Source organism: Chlorocebus sabaeus, chromosome 2, assembly GCF_047675955.1.
Source record: "Chlorocebus sabaeus isolate Y175 chromosome 2, mChlSab1.0.hap1, whole genome shotgun sequence".
In the NCBI taxonomy this organism is placed as follows: Eukaryota; Metazoa; Chordata; class Mammalia; order Primates; family Cercopithecidae; genus Chlorocebus; species Chlorocebus sabaeus.
In genome coordinates this window covers 96,960,517-96,978,313 of record NC_132905.1, presented here as the reverse complement: position 1 = coordinate 96,978,313, position 17,797 = coordinate 96,960,517, and the positions used below count along the sequence as shown (strand labels likewise).

General features: G+C 47.8%; 1 protein-coding gene across 5 annotated transcripts in view; it reads right to left on the bottom strand.

Moving 5' to 3' along the window:
• The window catches only part of PKNOX1 (PBX/knotted 1 homeobox 1), a 70,945-nt gene that overhangs the window by 30,535 nt on the left and 22,613 nt on the right, over positions 1–17,797 (bottom strand). For all 5 annotated transcript variants that reach the window (XM_037984863.2, XM_037984859.2, XM_037984864.2 and 2 more), the window contains exon 2: positions 2,833–2,939. In XM_037984863.2, the coding sequence (XP_037840791.1) occupies positions 2,833–2,883 (51 nt within the window). In that variant the 5' untranslated portion in view covers positions 2,884–2,939. The remainder of the gene's footprint in view (positions 1–2,832; positions 2,940–17,797) is intronic.

Below are 17,797 nucleotides of genomic sequence, written 5' to 3'. Positions count from 1 at the left end.
GCAGCTTGCGGCAGCGGGGGTGGGGAGACCTCATGGGGGCGGGGCCATCCCCACTGGCCAGACAGACTGGGGGCCAGCCATGAATGCCCATCCCCACAGGATGCCTCTCACATCCTCCAGCCCTGTGCTCTCTTCCCTCCAACGTCTTTTTTTTTTTTTTTTTTTTTTTTTTGAGATGGAGTCTCGCTCTGTCACCCAAGCTGGAGTGCAGTGGCCGGATCTCAGCTCACTGCAAGCTCCACCTCCCGGGTTCATGCCATTCTCCTGCCTCAGACTCCCTAGTAGCTGGACTACAGGCGCCCGCCACCTCGCCCGGCTAGTTTTTTTAGTAGAGACGGGGTTTCACCATGTTAGCCAGGATGGTCTCGATCTCCTGACCTCGTGATCCGCCCGTCTCGGCCTCCCAAAGTGCTGGGATTACAGGCTTGAGCCACAGCGCCCGGCCTTCCCTCCAACGTCTTGTTTTCGGAATAAGATGACTTCTAGGCCGGGCGCGGTGGCTCAAGCCTGTAATCCCAGCACTTTGGGAGGCCGAGACAGGCGGATCACGAGGTCAGGAGATCGAGACCATCCTGGCTAACACGGTGAAACCCCGTCTCTACTAAAAAAATACAAAAAACTAGCCGGGCGTGGTGGCGGCGCCTGTAGTCCCAGCTACTCGGGAGGCTGAGGCAGGAGAATGGCGTAAACCCAGGAGGCGGAGCTTGCAGTGAGCTGAGATCCGGCCACTGCACTCCAGCCTGGGCGACAGAGCCAGACTCCGTCTCAAAAAAAAAAAAAAAAAAGATGACTTCTATTCTTCTGCTTTTAAATGGTACAACATATTAGGAAAACTGTTTTTGTTTCTCTTAAAAAAAAATAAAAGCAATAAAGCCTAAGTGGATACAGTATTTCCGTAAGGCGATCTGCCAGCATGTATAAAAAGCCTTAAAAAGGCCGGCGCGGTGGCTCACGCCTGTAATCCCAGCACAGTGACCACCTCCGACACAGCCTGGGACAGCAGTGCTTGCTACCGGCCACCTCCTCCCAGACAGCTGTGCCAGGTGCAAATGACACCTGGAGCGCTGCCCTGTTCATACCTCAGTGCTTCCCAGGGCCTGGGAAGTGTTTTATCAGCATTATTTTAAATAAACATTGAAATATATCTACAGCATAGATATATCATAATTGTTTTGCCATTTTTCCGAGGTTGAACATTTAGGTTTCTCTCTTTTCACAATCACTTTTTTCAAATACTGAAATGAATCTTTTAAAGCTTCCTATTTTTTGTTATTTATTTATTTACTTATTTATTTATTTTGAGATGGAGTCTTGCTCTGTTGCCCTGGCTGGAGTGCAGTGGTGCGATCACAGCTCACTGCAACCTCCGTCTCCCAGGTTTAAGCAATTCTCCTGTCTCAGCCTCCTGCTGGGTGGCCTGGTCACCGTGCCTTGGTGCACAGGAGGCAGGGATGGGGTCGGAGCAAAGACCTGGCAAGCAGGAGGGAGAAGAGTGATGGCAACAGTGAGGACTGGTGCTCCAGGGCAGGCAGAGAGGTGCCCAAGATGTGCCAGGCAGAGATGCTGGGGGTGGTCTGGGGTCCAGAGGGGCCAGGTGATTTGGGCCATAGGGCAGCTCAGTCTTTGCATGAAACCCACAGGAATCCACAGGGAGCCACTGGAGAGCTCAGGTGGGACATTAGTAGATTTGCATTTTAGAAAAAAAAAAAAAAAGTCAATTGGAAATACCTAAGGACTAAGGACTTCTAGGCTAAGGAAGGAGGCTGACTACATCACAGAATTTCCCTCCTTTAACTGCTATACAAAGCAAAAAAAACCCAAAAAACAAAAAACAAAAACACTACCACCACCAGCAACAACAAAAAAAATCTCTGCAACAGGAACTGAACAAGGACTGGTTGGTAAAAACCAACCACCAGGGAAAGGGGGACCCAGCGCCTCAGCTCCTAACCCCTCCTCAGACCTCACCAGCATGGCTCCACTGAGTCATCCAGAGCCTGACCCTTGCCACCGAAGTACTCGAGGTGGGGAGGAGAGCCGAGGGGGGACACTGCACTGCCCCTGCCTGCTGGGGAGGAAAGTAAAGGGCAGGGCCAAATCCCTTCACTCACTCCAGAGTCAGTAGGATGACGAGCCAAATGCCAGTGGGTTCAGAACACAGTGTTTAACAAGATCGCAGGCCAAGAAAGACGGCAAGGGCCTCTGCCAAGCCTCGATCCTCCCGCTCCTCAATTCATTCAGGTCACAGAACACAAAACACTCAGGTACTCAAAAGCACAAAACACCACAGCTTCCAGGAAAACAAAGTCTCATCTATGGTGGAAGGGCAATGGAGAGCTGCCCAAGTATGGCACAACCATCCAAGCACGGGCAAGGTACAAAGATGGAGCGCTGGGGCCCTGCAAATTCATTACTGGGACAGCCCCTCTCATGCCTACAACTGGGGAGATGAGGCCACAAGATTCCCATTCAAAAACTGATCCAGTGAGACACTCAGAAGAGCCATCAGTCAACATGGGAATCTGTCATGAAAATCAACCGGGTTTTCTTTCAAAGTAGCAGTGCTAATTAACACTGACATTAAAAAGGTAAATTCCCAAGAAACTTCATATGACTTAGGAAAGTCAAGATTCCTGGCGATCTTGGTATCCGTTAAGGAAATAATATTATTCTATGGCTTATTTTTCTGAACACAAATGTACAATAAATGCATAATACACTTACATTGAGCATGCAACCTCATGGCAATTGAATTGTAAGCATACAAAGCAATGTCCATGCTTGAGTGCCAGGTTATTTGTAATTAGAATGCAGAATCAAGTTCAAGCTCACCTGTTGCCCATCTTGATAGCTGTCTATACTTAATGTCTGTGTAGCCATCATGGTTCATCAGAGTTTTGTAAGACATCAAATCATCTTGAGTGAAAAGCAAATGGTGTCTGGAGAACAAAACCAGAAAAGCATCAGTTAACAGTCGTAGAGCATTTTTTTGTCTCCCTCATTCCGTAACATCCAGTTTTTTGTTTGTTTGTTTTTTTGAGACAGAGTTTCGCTCTCATTGCCCAGGCTGGAGTGCAATGGCGCGATCTCGGCTCACCACAACCTCTGCCTCCCAGGGTTCAAGCGATTCTCCTGCCTCAGCCACCCTAGTAGCTGGGATTACAGGCATGTGCCACCACACCCAGCTAATTTTGTATTTTTAGTAGAGACGGGGTTTCCCCATGTTGGTCAGGCTGGTCTCGAACTCCCGACCTCAGGTGATCCGCCTGCCTTGGCCTCCCAAAGTGCTGGGATCACAGGCATGAGCCACCACGCCCGGACCATAACATCCAATTTTTAAAAATACATATTTTTACATGGAGAGAAAAACAAATCATCCTTAATAGTATGTTATGACCCAAATCCTACTAAGAAGCCCTTCACTTACGTAGCAATCTCTTATTTTCCTGTGCTGGGCCCTGACTTGCTATTACATTTTCAGCCACTGCCACTCATTGCCCAGCTAATGTCAAGTCAATGCCTGCCCATGCCAAGCAGCGTGCTGGGCCTGGGGTACGACAGTGAGCAGGACAGGCAGGGCCTCTGCCTTCCCAGCACAAACCAGGCAAGAGGGAGACACAACACACAGGGTCAAGAATGGGCACAGGGTGAAGTGAGAGGGGCCTGGGCTGCCCTCCCGGGCCGTGTGGTTGGAGCAGGCCTGGCTGGGAAGATGCTGTTACACCATGACTGGAGAGACATGCTGAGATCAGGGAGTCTGGTGTTTCAAGGAGAGGGAACGGCTAACAGAGAGGCCTAAGACAGGGGCGGAAAAGAGTAGACTGACATGTGCATGCTTGTAAACACACGCACATAAAACAGGTACGTAGTGGCGCACTCGCTTCATAACAGAAAACCGCAAAATGCCACTTCTGTGCTGGAAGGCTGGAGCAGGAACGCGACCAGCGTCTGCAGTGTGGGTGTGGAAAAGCACTGCAGAGTCGGGGAGAGCAGCCGGGTTGGACCATGGCCGTCACAGCCTCGCCACTGCTGGTGCAGGTCACAGACATTCAGAGTCTGGGCTGCCCTGAGAAGGTCATGTGGAGGTCAAGGGCAGTCGTGCCACTTGTTCTGCACCGGCAAGAACACCAAAGCTCCCCCAGGAAAGCAGCACTTTAGGAGACAGTGTTAAATGGAAAGAAATCCTGTCCAGGCCTTGCAGGATGCGGAGGGACCACCATCTTGTCCAGAGCGAGGCAGTTCAAAGGAACAAGGAGCCGAGCGGCGGCTCACGCCTGTAATCCCAGCACTTTGGGAGGCTGAGGCAGGTGGATCACAAGGTCAGGAGTTTGAGACCAGCCTAGTCAACACTGTGAAACTCTGTCTCTGCTAAAAATACAAAAATTAGCTGGGCATGGTGGCATGCACCTACAGTCCCAGCTACTCGGGAGGCTGAGGTAGTAGAATCATGTGAACCCGGGAGGCAGAGGTTGCAGTGAGCCAAGATCATGCCACTGCACTCCAGCCTGGGTGACAGAGCGAGACTCCGTTTCAAAAAACAAACAAATGAAAGAAAAAGGAACAAGGAGTCTGGTGTTACAGCAGCAGCAGTGGCAGCAGCCAGGTCACCGCCTGGGCACATTGAGCCATCTTAGTGCAACCTGCCCTCACAACACCCGGGGGACGCACTGCTGTGATGCCACTTCCACCTAAGAAACCTGAGCAATGTGGCCTCAGCCACTGAGATGGCCAGAGGCTGAGCTGGGACTCACCCTCAGCAGCAACATTCTGGAGCCATTAAAAGGGTACAGTCAAAGGGCACAGGAGGCACAGTCAATGGGGTAAAAGGGAGGGGGCACAGTCAATGGGTACAAGAGTGGGGCCACAGTCAACGGCAGCAGCTTCTGTGGCCTGGGAGGGGAGGGCGTGTTGGGACATTTTAGGTTTCAGATGCTTCTCAGACACCCACATTAAAACTCTGAGCAAGGGAGTCTGGCCTAGAAACACAGATTTGGCCATCATCAAAGTATAGTTAGCACATGTAGTGGGTAACTGTGTCCTCCAAAAAGATATGTCTAACTGGACACAGTGGTTCACGCCTGTAATCCCAGCCCTTTGAGAGGCTGATGTGGGAAGACCGCTTGAGTCCAGGAGTTCAAGACCAGCCTGGGCAACATAGCAAGATCCTGTCCCTACAATAATAAAAATAAATTTGCCAGGGTGGGTGGCTAAAACTTTATTTTTAGATATTTAATGTGTTTAAATATCGATGAGACCATCCAGGAAGAGAGAGGATGGCCCGTGCTAGAAGACAGTCTAGAGTTCAGGGAGACAGGAGGACACAGCACAGGATGAAGAGCTGCCATGGGACAACAAAAGAACCAGGTGGTGTCCCCAAAGCCACATGGAGAAGGAGGACCAAGGATGTGGGAGTGCTAGCCACGGCAAGGGCAGCTGAGTGCCAAGGAAGAGCAGGGCGGAGGGTGCTTCCGATGAGCAGGAGAGCCTGCAGGGAGAAGGCTGACTGAGCAATCTCACAGCCCAGGGAAAGCCTATCTACACAGACACACGGCACGGGAGCCACTGGTAACAGAAAAGGTTGGAAACCACTTTCAACAGAAGCCTGGTGTAACGGATAACAGCCACCCATGAAATGGAATATGTGCAATTAAAATATGAGGAAAACACTTCTCAAACTCTTCCCCAAGACCCCTGTTCTACAGAGACCCTACACATCTGCAAACTTGTCACTGAGCCTCTCCTAACAGGTCTCTGCCTTGACCATAACCTGGCTCTCCTTCAAATCTCTGCTTTCTCTCCAGTTTCACTTCTATCTGCTCCCCTGCACCCGAATGCAGTGGCTCCAATTCAGCACCATCACCTCGCACCTTGATGGTGGTAGTAGGCCCCTACCTGGTTGTATGAGCCTCTAGTCTTGCCCTCTTCCAGTTCATTCTCCAAGCTTTCTTTTTTTCTCCCTTTTTTAGAAACAGGGTCTTGTTCTGTCACCTAGGCTGGACTGCACTGGTGCAATCATAGCTCACTGTGGCCCCGACTTCCTGAACTCAGGAGATGCTCCCACCACAGCCCCCAAAGTAGCAGTAACTGCAGGCCCACACCACCATGCTGGCTAACTTTAATTTTTTGTAGAGATGAAGTCTCGCTATGTTCCTCAGGCTGGTCTTGAATTCCTGGGCTCAAGCAATTCTCCTGCCTCAGCCTCCCAAAATGCTGGATTACAGGCATGATATGGTTTAGCTGTGTCCCCACCCAAATCTCATCTTGAATTCCCACGTGTTGTGGGAAGGACCCAGTGGGAGGTAATTGAATTATGGGGGCAGTTCTTTCCCATGTTGTTCTCGTGACAGTCTCACATGAGATCTGATGGTTTTAAAAAGAGGAATTCCCCTGTACATGCACTCCTCTCTTTGCCTGCTGCCATCCATGTAAGACATAATTTGCTCTTCCTTGCCTTCTGCCATGATTGTGAGGTTTCCCCAGCCATGTGGAACTGCAACTCCATTAAATCTCTTTCTTTTGAAAACTGCCCAGTCGGCCGGGCGCGGTGGCTCAAGCCTGTAATCCCAGCACTTTGGGAGGCCGAGACGGGCGGATCACGAGGTCAGGAGATCGAGACCATCCTGGCGAACACGGTGAAACCCCGTCTCTACTAAAAATACAAAAAACTAGCCGGGCGAGGTGGCGGGCGCCTGTAGTCCCAGCTACTCCGGAGGCTGAGGCAGGAGAATGGCGTAAACCCGGGAGGCGGAGCTTGCAGTGAGCCAAGATCCGGCCACTGCACTCCAGCCTGGGCGACAGAGCCAGACTCCGTCTCAAAAAAAAAAAAAAAAAAAAAAAGAAAACTGCCCAGTCTTAAGTATGTCTTTATCAGCAACATGAAAATGGACTAACACTGTAAATTGGTACCAGGAGTGGGGTGTTGCTGAAAAGGTACCCAAAAATGTAGAAGTGACTTTGGAACTGGGTAACAGGCAGAGGGTGGAACAGTTTGGAGGGCTCAGAAGAAGACAGGAAAATGTGGGAAAGTTTGGAACTTCCTAGAGACTTGTTGAATGGCTTTGACAAAAATGCTGATAATGATAAGAGCAGTAAAGTCCAGGCTGAGGTGGTCTCAGATGGAGATAAGGAACTTGTTGGGAACTGGAGCAAAGGTGACTCTTCCTATGTTTAGCAAAGAGACTGGCAGCATTTTGCCCCTGCCCTAGAGATTTGTGGAACTCTGAACTTGAGAGATGATTTAGGGTATCTGGTGGAAGAAATTTCTTTTCTTTTTCTTTTCTTTTTTTTTTTTTTTTTTTTTTGGAGACAGAGTCTTGCTCTGTCGCCCAGGCTGGAGCGCAGTGGCCGGATCTCAGCTCACTGCAAGCTCCGCCTCCCAGGTTTACGCCATTCTCCTGCCTCAGCCTCCCGAGCAGCTGGGACTACAGGCACCCGCCACCTCGCCCGGCCAGTTTTTTGTATTTTTTTTGGAAAGACGGGGTTTCACCGTGTTAGCCAGGATGGTCTCGATCTCCTGACCTCGTGATCCACCCGTCTCGGCCTCCCAAAGTGCTGGGATTACAGGCTTGAGCCACCACACCCAGCCAAGGTGGAAGAAATTTCTAAGCAGCAAAGCATTCAAGAGGTGACTTGGGTGCTGTTGAAAGCATTCGGTTTTATAAAGGAAGCAGAGCATCAAAGTTTGGAAAATTTGCAGGCTGACAATGTGATAGAAAAGAAAATCTCAGCTGGGAGTGGTGGCTCACGCCTGTAAATCCCATCACTTTGGGAGTCTGAGGCAGGAGGATCACAAGGTCAGGAGTTTGACACCAGCCTGACCAACATGGAGAAACCTCAACTCTACTAAAAATACAAAATTAACCAGGCGAGGTGGTGTACGCCTGTAATCCCAGCTACTCAGGAGGCTGAGGCAGGAGAATTGTTTGAACCTGGGAGGCAGAGGTTGCAGTAAGCCAAGATCGTGCCACTGTACTCCAGCCTGGGCAATAGAGTGAGACTCATTTCAAAAAAAAAGAAAAGAAAAAGAAAAGAAAATCCCATTTTCTGAGGAGAAATTCAAGCTGGCTGCAGAAATTTGCATAAGTAATGAGGAGCCTAAGGTTAATCCCCAAGACAATGGAGGAAATGTCTCCAGGGCATGTCAGAAGTCCTCATGGCAACCCCTCCCATCACAGGTCCAGAGGCCTAGAAGGAAAAACTGGGTTTGTGGGCCAGACCCAGGGTCCTCCTACTGTGTGCAGCCTAGGGACTTGGTGCCCTGCATCCCAGCCACTCCGGCTGTGGCTGAAAGTGGCCAATGTAGAGCTTGGGCCATGGCTTCAGACGATGCAAGCCTCAAGCCTTGGCAGCTTCCATGTAGTATTGGGCCTGTGAGTGCACAGAAATCAAGAATTAGGGTTTGGGAACCTCCGCCTAGATTTCAGAAAATAGACAGAAATGCCTGGATGTCCAGGCAGACATTGGCTGCAAGGGCAGGGCTCTCACGGAGAACCACTGCGAAACCAGTACGAAAGGGAAATGTGGCACTGGAGCCCCCACACTGAGTCCCTACTGGGGCACTGCCTAAATGGAGCTGTGAGAAGAGGGTCACTCTCCTCCAGACTCCAGAATGGTAGATCCACTGACAGCTTGCACCATGCACCTGGAAAAGCTGCAGACACTAAATGTCAGCCTGTGAACAGCCAGGAGGGAGGCTGTACCCTGCAAAGCCACAGAGGCAGAGATGCCCAGGACCATGGGAACCCATCTCTTGCATCAGCGTGACCTGGATGTGAGGCATGGAGTCAAAGGAAATCATTTTGGAGCTTTAAGATTTGACTGCCCTGCTGGATTTCAGACTTGCATGGGGGCTGTTGCCCCTTTGTTTTGGCCAATTTCTCTGATTTGAAATGGCTGTACCCCCACTGTATTTAGGAAGTAACTAGTCTGCTTTTGATTTTAGATGCTCATATGTGGAAGGGGCTTGCCTAGTCTCAGATGAGACTTTGGACTGTGGACTTTTGAGTTAATGCTGAAATGAGTTAAGACTTTGGGGGACTGTTGGGAAGGCATGACTGGTTTTGAAATGTGATTGTGAGATTTGGGAGGGGGCAGGGGTGCAATGATATGGTTGGCTGTGTCCCCACCCAAATCTCATCTTGAATTCCCTCGTGTTACAGGAGGGACCTGGTGGGAGGTAGTTGAATCATAGGGGTAAGTCTTTTCTGTGCTGTTCTCATGACAGTGAATAAGTCTCATGAGATCTGATGGTTTTAAAAAGAGGAGTTCCCCTGCACACATGCTCCTGTCTTTACCTGCTGCCATCCATGTAAGACATGACTTGCTCTTCCTTGCCTTTCACCGTGATTGTGAGGCTTCCCCAGCCATGTGGAACTGTAAGTCCAATTAAACCTCTTTCTTTTGTAAATTGCCCAGTCTTGGGTACGTCTTTATCAGTAGTGTGAAAACAGACTAACACAAGGTGTCAGCCACCCGAGTAGGCCCATTCTCCAAGCTTTCTAAAATGGAAATCTGATCATGTGACTCACATGCTTAAAATTGCCTCTGCTCAACCCTCACCCTCAGGCACCAGCATCCCCTCACTGACCCCCTTCCACACTCCAAGTTGCATAAACAAACCAATCACCACATTTAGTTTCCCCAGCATGCCAGGTTCTACCCCGCCCCCGGATCCTCCCCAGCCTGATAGCTCTGCCCAGACACACCCCCTCTCAGCATGGCTAGGTGGGGAACATGCATCACCCACATCACTTTCTCCAGAAAGCCTTCCTGATGAATCTCGCCAACACTGGGGTTAAGTTTGTCCCTGCTGGGTCCTCACACAGCACCCTCTGCTCAGCCCCGCCGTATCTCAGTTGTTTATTTGGACTACAGGTTCCTTAAGGGCCATGGGCCCGTCTTGCTGCACCCCCAACTACTAGCACTGTCTCTGATGTCAATACACACTAAATAAAAATGCTTCCTGAAGCTAATCACTGACATGACACATTTCTGGACATATAATTTGCTTGACTTCATCCTGCCCGTACCTCCTTGTTCCACTTAAGGCAATTTTAATTTATTTTTGTGTGGTTGATGCACAGTTGACAAAATATTTTGCAATTTTAATTTTTATGATTGTCAGTCAAGTGGTTGCTGGAACATAAGGCTCCCGAGGCCAGGCTCTGTGTCTGAGTCAACCTCCATCCCCACAGAGGCTGTGTCTGCTGGCACACAGCACTAGTCCTGTGGAGAGGTGCTGAAAATGAGTCAGCAGGGCTTTGGGAAACTCTCTAAGTCCTAGTTTGCTTGGGAAAAATGAAATAAACAGCATATGGGGCCAGGCGTTATGACTCATGCCTGTAATCCCAGCACTTTGGGAGGCTGAGGCAGGAGGATCACTTGAGGTCAGGAATTCGAGACCAGCCTGACCAAAATGGCAAAACCCCATCTCTACTAAAAATACAAAAATTAGGCCGGGCGCGGTGGCTCAAGCCTGTAATCCCAGCACTTTGGGAGGCCGAGACGGGCGGATCACGAGGTCAGGAGATCGAGACCATCCTGGCTAACACAGTGAAACCCCGTCTCTACTAAAAAATACAAAAAACTAGCCGGGTGCGGTGGCGGGCGCCTGTAGTCCCAGCTACTCGGGAGGCTGAGGCAGGAGAATGGCGTGAACCCGGGAGGCGGAGCTTGCAGTGAGCTGAGATCCGGCCACTGCACTCCAGCCTGGGCACAGAGCAAGACTCCGTCTCAAAAAAAAAATAAAAAATAAATAAAAAATAAATAAAAAATAAAATAAAATAAAAATAAAAATACAAAAATTAGCTGGGCATGGTGGCACATGCCTGTAGTCCCAGCTACTTGGCAGGCTGAGGCAAGAAAATCGCTTGAACCCAGGAGGCAACGGTTGCAGAGAGCCAAGATCACACCACTGCACTCCAGTCGGGATGACAGAGATTCTGTCTCTTAAAAAAAAAAAAAAAAAGAAAGAAAAAAGGACCGGGCGCGGTGGCTCAAGCCTATAATCCCAGCACTTTGGGAGGCCGAGACGGGTGGATCACGAGGTCAGGAGATCGAGACCATCCTGGCTAACACGGTGAAACCCCGTCTGTACCAAAACATACAAAAAACTAGCCAGGCGAGGTGGCGGGCGCCTGTAAGTCCCAGCTACTCTGGAAGCTGAGGCAGGAGAATCGCATAAACCCAGGAGGCAAAGTTTGCAGTGAGCTGAGATCCGGCCACTGCACTCCAGCCTGGGTGACAGAGCGAGACTCCGTCTCAAAAAAAAAAAAAAAAAAATCAAATACAAAAACTAGCTAAATTAGCTGAGTATGGAGGCTCACACCTATAATCCCAGTACTTTGGGAGGCCGAGGTGGGAGGATCACTTGGGCCCAGAAGTTCAAGACCAGCCTGGGCAACAGAACGAGACCCCATCTCTACAAAAAATTTTTTAAAAAATTAGCTGGGCATGGTAGCTAACTTATATGGCTTTCCATGTAGTTGCACTAGCTTCCACAGAGTTCCAACTAAACAAAACTTGCAGCATACACATCTGGGAAGGGCTATAACAATATAGCCACAACACAGTCAGCCACTTTGTTTGAAGACAATTCTCCATGACAATTTTAAGTCTCACCATCTAGGCTTTCTAAGCAAACTTGGTTAAAGGATGATGAACTTACACACACATCTGGAAAGCTGGCGCCAGTGCACTGTTCAGGAGAGATCGGGACTCCCCGAGTGTTTATGGTCCAGAGGAGGGATGATAGGGGCCTTCCCTGGCCTGCCTTCCACAAGAATCCTGTTAGGTCAGTTCAGCTGGAACCCCCTTCACCCTGATGTTTCCTCTTAGTAATTTTCCGTCCATGGCCCCTACCCCTGCTCCTAGGTCTCCCCCACTACACAATCCTATTGCAGCAGGCCCTATACCTATCATGATCATCCTGAACAGCCTGCCCTTTGTTTTGCTTTTCTGAGACAAGATCTTGCTCTGTCACCTAGGCTGGAGTTCAGTGGTGCAATCATGGTGCACTGACTGCAGCCTCGAACCCCTGGACTCAAGTGATCCTCCTGCCTCAGACTCCCACGGAGCTAGGACTACAGGCTCACACGACCACACTTGGCTAATTTTTAAAATTTTCTATAGACATGAGGTTTCACTATGTTGCCCAGGCTGGTCTCAAGCTCCTGGCCTCAAGCTATCATCCTGCCTTGCCTTCCAAAGCACTAAGTGCCTTGACATCTTTAATAAGGGTCAAAATAAGTTTTTCTTTAAAAATATAAACACATAAATGAATAGATGGAGAGGAGAAAAAGCTCTAAAATACAAGAGTTCTCTAATGAGTAGAGGATGACGACACCTTTCAAACATCACCATTTGGCAACCAGCACAGTAAGCCATTTCAGACAGGAATCATCAATGGATGCTAACACTAGTTTGTGAAAGTATGAGAAACAGGAAATGTACATAATCTCAAAGTACCTGCCACAAGATACACTTCATTTTTTATTTTTTTGAGATGGATTCTTGCTCTGTTTCCCAGACTGGAATGCAGTGGCAAGACTCTGGCTCACTGCAACCTCGACCTCCCGGGTTCAAGCGAACCTCACACTTCAGTCTCCTGAGTAGCTAGAACTACAGGCACACACCACCATACCTGGCTAATTTTTGCATTTTTTTGTAGACAGGGGTCTCACTCTGTTGCCCAGGCTAGTCTTTAACTCCTGGGCTCTAGCAGTCCTCCCACCTCTGCCTCCCAAAGTGCTGGGATTACAGGCTTGCGCCACAGCACCAGTCTCAAGATACTTATTAATTACAAAGGGAAAACAATGATGCACTGAAAAAGATACACTGTACTGACTTCTGTGCAGTCCTTCCTGAAATAAAAGCTGTGAGTCCAATCCTCAGGACACACCCACGAACCCAAACTGAGAGGCACTCTATAAAGAAACTGTCAAAAATAAAAGTAAATGGCCAGGTGCAGTGGTTCACACCTGTAATCCCAGCACTTTGGGACGCTGAGGCAGGTGGATGACCTGAGGTCAGGAGTTCGAGACCAGCCTGGTCAACATGATGAAACCCTGTCTCTACTAAAAATACAAAAATCAACCGTGGTGGCAAGCACCTGTAATCCCAGCTACTGGGGAGGCTGAGGCAGAAGAACTGCTTGAACCCGGGAGGCAGAGGTTGCAGTGAGTCAAGATCGCACCACTGCACTCCAGCCTGGGCAACAGAGCGAGACTCCGTCTCAAAAAAAAAAAAAGAAAAAAGAAAGAAAGAAAAAAGAAAAGAAAAGAAAAGAAACAACCACCAAAGGTGGTATGTGATCTTGGTTTCAAAAACAAATGCTGTAAAAGACAACTTAAGGAAATTTGAGATGTGAATATATAGTATTAGATATTATTAGAGATTGAGTGTTATTTTGATGGTATGATAAAGCTATATGCTCATAGCATAAATATCATCATTTTGAGAAGTACGTGCTACAATGTTTAGTTGCATGACCATGATATCCAAAACTTAATTTAAAATGGGTCAACAAAAATACAAACATAAATAAATTGGGTCTAGATATCAACAACTGTTGAATCTAGGTGGCAGATAATTATGATTCTACTCTTAGATTGTCTTTCAAAATGTTCGTAATATGAGGGAAAAGTCAGAATTTCAAAATGTATAGATTGGTAGTCCTTCTCTCTAACAAAACTGGTTAAAATGGTCAGGTACAATGGCACACACCTGTAATCCTAGCATTTTGGGAAGCCAATGCGGGTGGATCACTTGAGGCCAGGAGTTCAAGACCAGTCTGGCCAACATGATGAAACCCCGTCTCTACTAAAAATACAAAAAAAAATTAGCTGGGCAAGGTGGTGCGTACCTGTAATCCCAGCTACTTAGGAGGCTGAGGCAGGAGGGTAGCTGGAACCCAGCAGGCGGGGGCTGCAGTGAGCCAAGATCACAGCACTGCATTCCAGGCTAGGCAACAGAGCAAGACTCTGTCTCAAAAAAATAAATAAAAATAAAAAAATAAAAACTTCTATATCTGATATATAGGTATAATCACTTTAAAGAAAAACCTTCACATTTGCCTCAAAAGCTTTGAAAATGTGTTTTCCCTTCAACAGATCAGAGAAATTCTAAGCAATGAATTAAAAGAGAAAAAGGCAACTCTTTAGGCCTAATATATGTTGTTGAGTAAAAATAGGTGGCCAGCCCTCCTACCAGACACCGGAGGCCGGAGAGGAGCTGCCATAGATGGCTCTGCCTGCTCAAGAAGGCACTGTTCACGTGGAAGAGCCATTGGTAAATTCATTACTATAATTTGTGGAGTTCCTTGCTAAATTCCACTCTCCAGCAAAAGGATAAACCACATTTTGGTAGTAAAACCAACTGTTTCCTGCAATCAGGCAAATGGTTTCCAGCAGAATTTACAAGGTTCATCCCAGCACAACGTCTGAGGCTTCGGGTGACAATCTTGTGCTGAGGGCAGGACCTGTCAACCAGCTCAGATACGAGCAGACCCAGGACAGCATCTGACTAAGTGAAACCTGTCGTTCATGGGGAAAGAACTAAAAACATCCAACTGAAGGATGAGGGCTCAGCAGGTTCATCTTGATCAAAAACCGCTTTTCTCAGCATTACATAAAAACCAAAGGCTGACCTGAGATTTAGAGAAAATCGATTGATCTCTATTTCTTTCCCCACTTCCACACAAAAAATAAGTTTCTCTGATCTTCAAACTCAAACAACAGTGTCTTAACTTCTTAACATAAAATGGGGTTCTAAATTCCCAAAGAATTACCAATCCAACGTACTATAATACCACAGTGTTTAAGCATCAGACACAGTTATTTTATTTCTACAGTTTATTTCAATAGTTTACTTTATTTCTACAGTTCCACCCAATAAAAGAAGACACATTATTTATTAAAGTTCCTTGTCACCTTAAGAGCTCTGTCCAGACTAAAATAAGGAAGACACAACTTTCCAACCTTCACGTACAGAAATAGAACTCGCCAGTAATTCAAGAAATTAAAAAATTAAAATAATATATCCTTTTCCATGTAGCAATTATTAAATTTAAAACAAGAGCAATGCTCTTTGCTAGCAAAGATGAAGTCAAATCTGGAACTCCACAGGAGTCAGTGCTATGAGTCACATGGCGGTGTAACAGCTTTGGAAAGCAGTCTGACCATATGTGCCTCAGCCATAAAAAAACTTATGCTCGTCTCAAAACCACCCGAAGAATATAAGCTTTAGTGTTGTGACTTTAAAGGCCGACAAAAACACGAAAAATGGACAGAACTTAACAGGCTGGCATCTTAACACTTTTGAGGATTCTGGAGGAACAGGGCAAGTTTTTCAGAAAGGAAGCTGATGTTAACACACTGGCAGAATCCCACCAGGTGGTGGTGGTTTCCTTTGCTCAGCTCAGAGGAATGAGCGCGAAGGGAAGTCAGCGGCCAAGCAGTCCAGGGAGACTAAGAAAGGAGGTACGGTAGAGGGGCTGGGGGAGGCCCCAGAAAGGAACCCCTACTCATCAGACACAATTTCATTATTGCCTTAGTGTCTTTAGCCCCTACGAATGGTTTAGGTTTTAATATTTTAGTGTTTAGCTTCAAAATAATCTACATATTTGGCATTTAGAGGTGTTGGTAGTATTTAAGAAAATGGCCAATTAATCTTAGATTCTGACCTTGACTGCAATTTATGTGTAATTAAGTTACTAATTATAGACATTTCTTTTTTAGTTAAAAAGTACCAGAGAGAAATTTACTAAGATGGTGAATACTCCCTCATGTATTCGAGTTTACAGATTGCAGAATTCTTAGCACTGGGAACACAGCAGTGACAAGAACCAGGTAGTGTCCCCAGGTCTGAGAGCAAAGTCTGAGAACTTGAGATGTACTATGTAAATACTTTTTTTTGTTTTGTTTTTTTGTTTTGAGGCAGAGTCTCATTCTGTCACCCAGACTGGAGTACAGTAGCATGATCTCAGTTCACTGCAACCTCCGCCTCCTGGGTTCAAGTGATTCTCCTGCCTCAGCCTCCTGGTAGCTGGGGTTACTGGCACTCACCACTATGCCTGGCTAATTTTTGTGGGTGTTTTTTTGTTTGTTTGTTTGAAACAGTCTCACTCTGTTCCCCATGCTGGAGTGCAACGGCGTGATCTCGGCTCACTGCAACCTCCGCCTCCTGGGTTCAAGCAATTCTCCTGCCTCAGCTTCCTGAGTAGCTGGGATTACAGGTGCCTGCCACCACGCCCAGCTAATTTTTGTATTTTTAGTAGAGATGGGGTTTCACCATGCTGGCCAGGCTGGTCTTGAACTCCTGACCTTGTGACCCACCTGCCTAGGCCTCCCAAAGTGCTGGGATTACAGGCGTGAGCCACCACGCCCGGCCTAATTTTTGTGTTTTTAGTAGAGCTGGGGTTTCATCATATTGGCCAGGCTGGTCTCAAACTCCTGACCTAAAGTGATCCGCCCGCCTCAGTCTCCCAAAGTGCTAGGATGACAGGCGTGAGCCACTGCTCCTGGCCAATAATCTTAAATCATCATATTTACTTAAGAAGGTTTTATTTAGGCGGGGCGCAGTGGCTCACGCGTGTAATCCTAGCACTTTGGGAGGCCGAGGTGGGCAGATCACGAGGTCAGGAGATTGAGACCATCTTGGCTAACACGGTGAAACCCCGTCTCTACTAAAAATACAAAAAGTTAGCCAGACGTGGTGGCGGGCGCCTGTAGTCCCATCTACTTGGGAGGCTGAGGCAGGAGAATGGCGAGAACCCAGGAGGCGGAAGTTGCAGGGAGCCGAGATTGTGCCACTGCACTCCAGCCTGGGAGACAGCAAGACTCCATCTTAAAAAAAAAAAAAAAAGGAGGAAGGTTTTACTTGTATAGTCAGATACATACAGTGCTTATAATGTATAAGGGTATTTAAGTTGTAAATGGAAGTATCATGAAAAATTTTATATTTGGGCTGGGCGTGGTGGCTCACGCCTGTAATCCCAGCACTTTGGGAGGCCGAGGCAGGTGGATCACTTGAGGTTAGGAGTTCGAGACCAGCCTGGCCAACATGGTGAAACTCTGTCTCTACTAAAAATACAAAAACTGGCTGGGCGCAGTGGCTCACGCCTGTAATCCTAGCACTTTGGGAGGCCGAGATGGGTGGATCACAAGGTCAGGAGTTAGAGACCAACCTGGCCAACGTGGTGAAACCCCGTCTCTACTAAGAAAAAAAAAAAAACCGGCTGGGCGCGGTGGCTCAAGCCTGTAATCCCAGCACTTTGGGAGGCCGAGACGGGCGGATCACGAGGTCAGGAGATCAAGACCATCCTGGCTAACACAGTGAAACCCCGTCTCTACTAAAAAAATACAAAAAACTAGCCGGGCGAGGTGGCGGGCGCCTGTAGTCCCAGCTACTCCGGAGGCTGAGGCAGGAGAATGGCGTGAACCCGGGAGGCGGAGCTTGCAGTGAGCTGAGATCCGGCCACTGTACTCCAGCCTGGGCGACAGAGCGAGACTCCTTCTCAAAAAAAAAAAAAAAAAAAAGAAAAAAAAAAAAACCAAAAATCAGCAGGGGATGGTGGTTTGGGTCTGTAATCCCAGCTACTTAGGAGGCTGAGGCAAGAGAATTGCTTCAACCCTGGAGGCGGAGGCTGCAGTAAGCTGAGATTGCGTCACTGCACTCCAGCCTAGGCAACAGAGCAAGACTCCGTCTCAAAAAAAAAAAAAAAAAAAAAAAAGATATATTTGGTCTGATCAGTTTAAGTTGTTCAAAGACTGTCTTAAAGGTGAAAGTTAAAACTTACTAA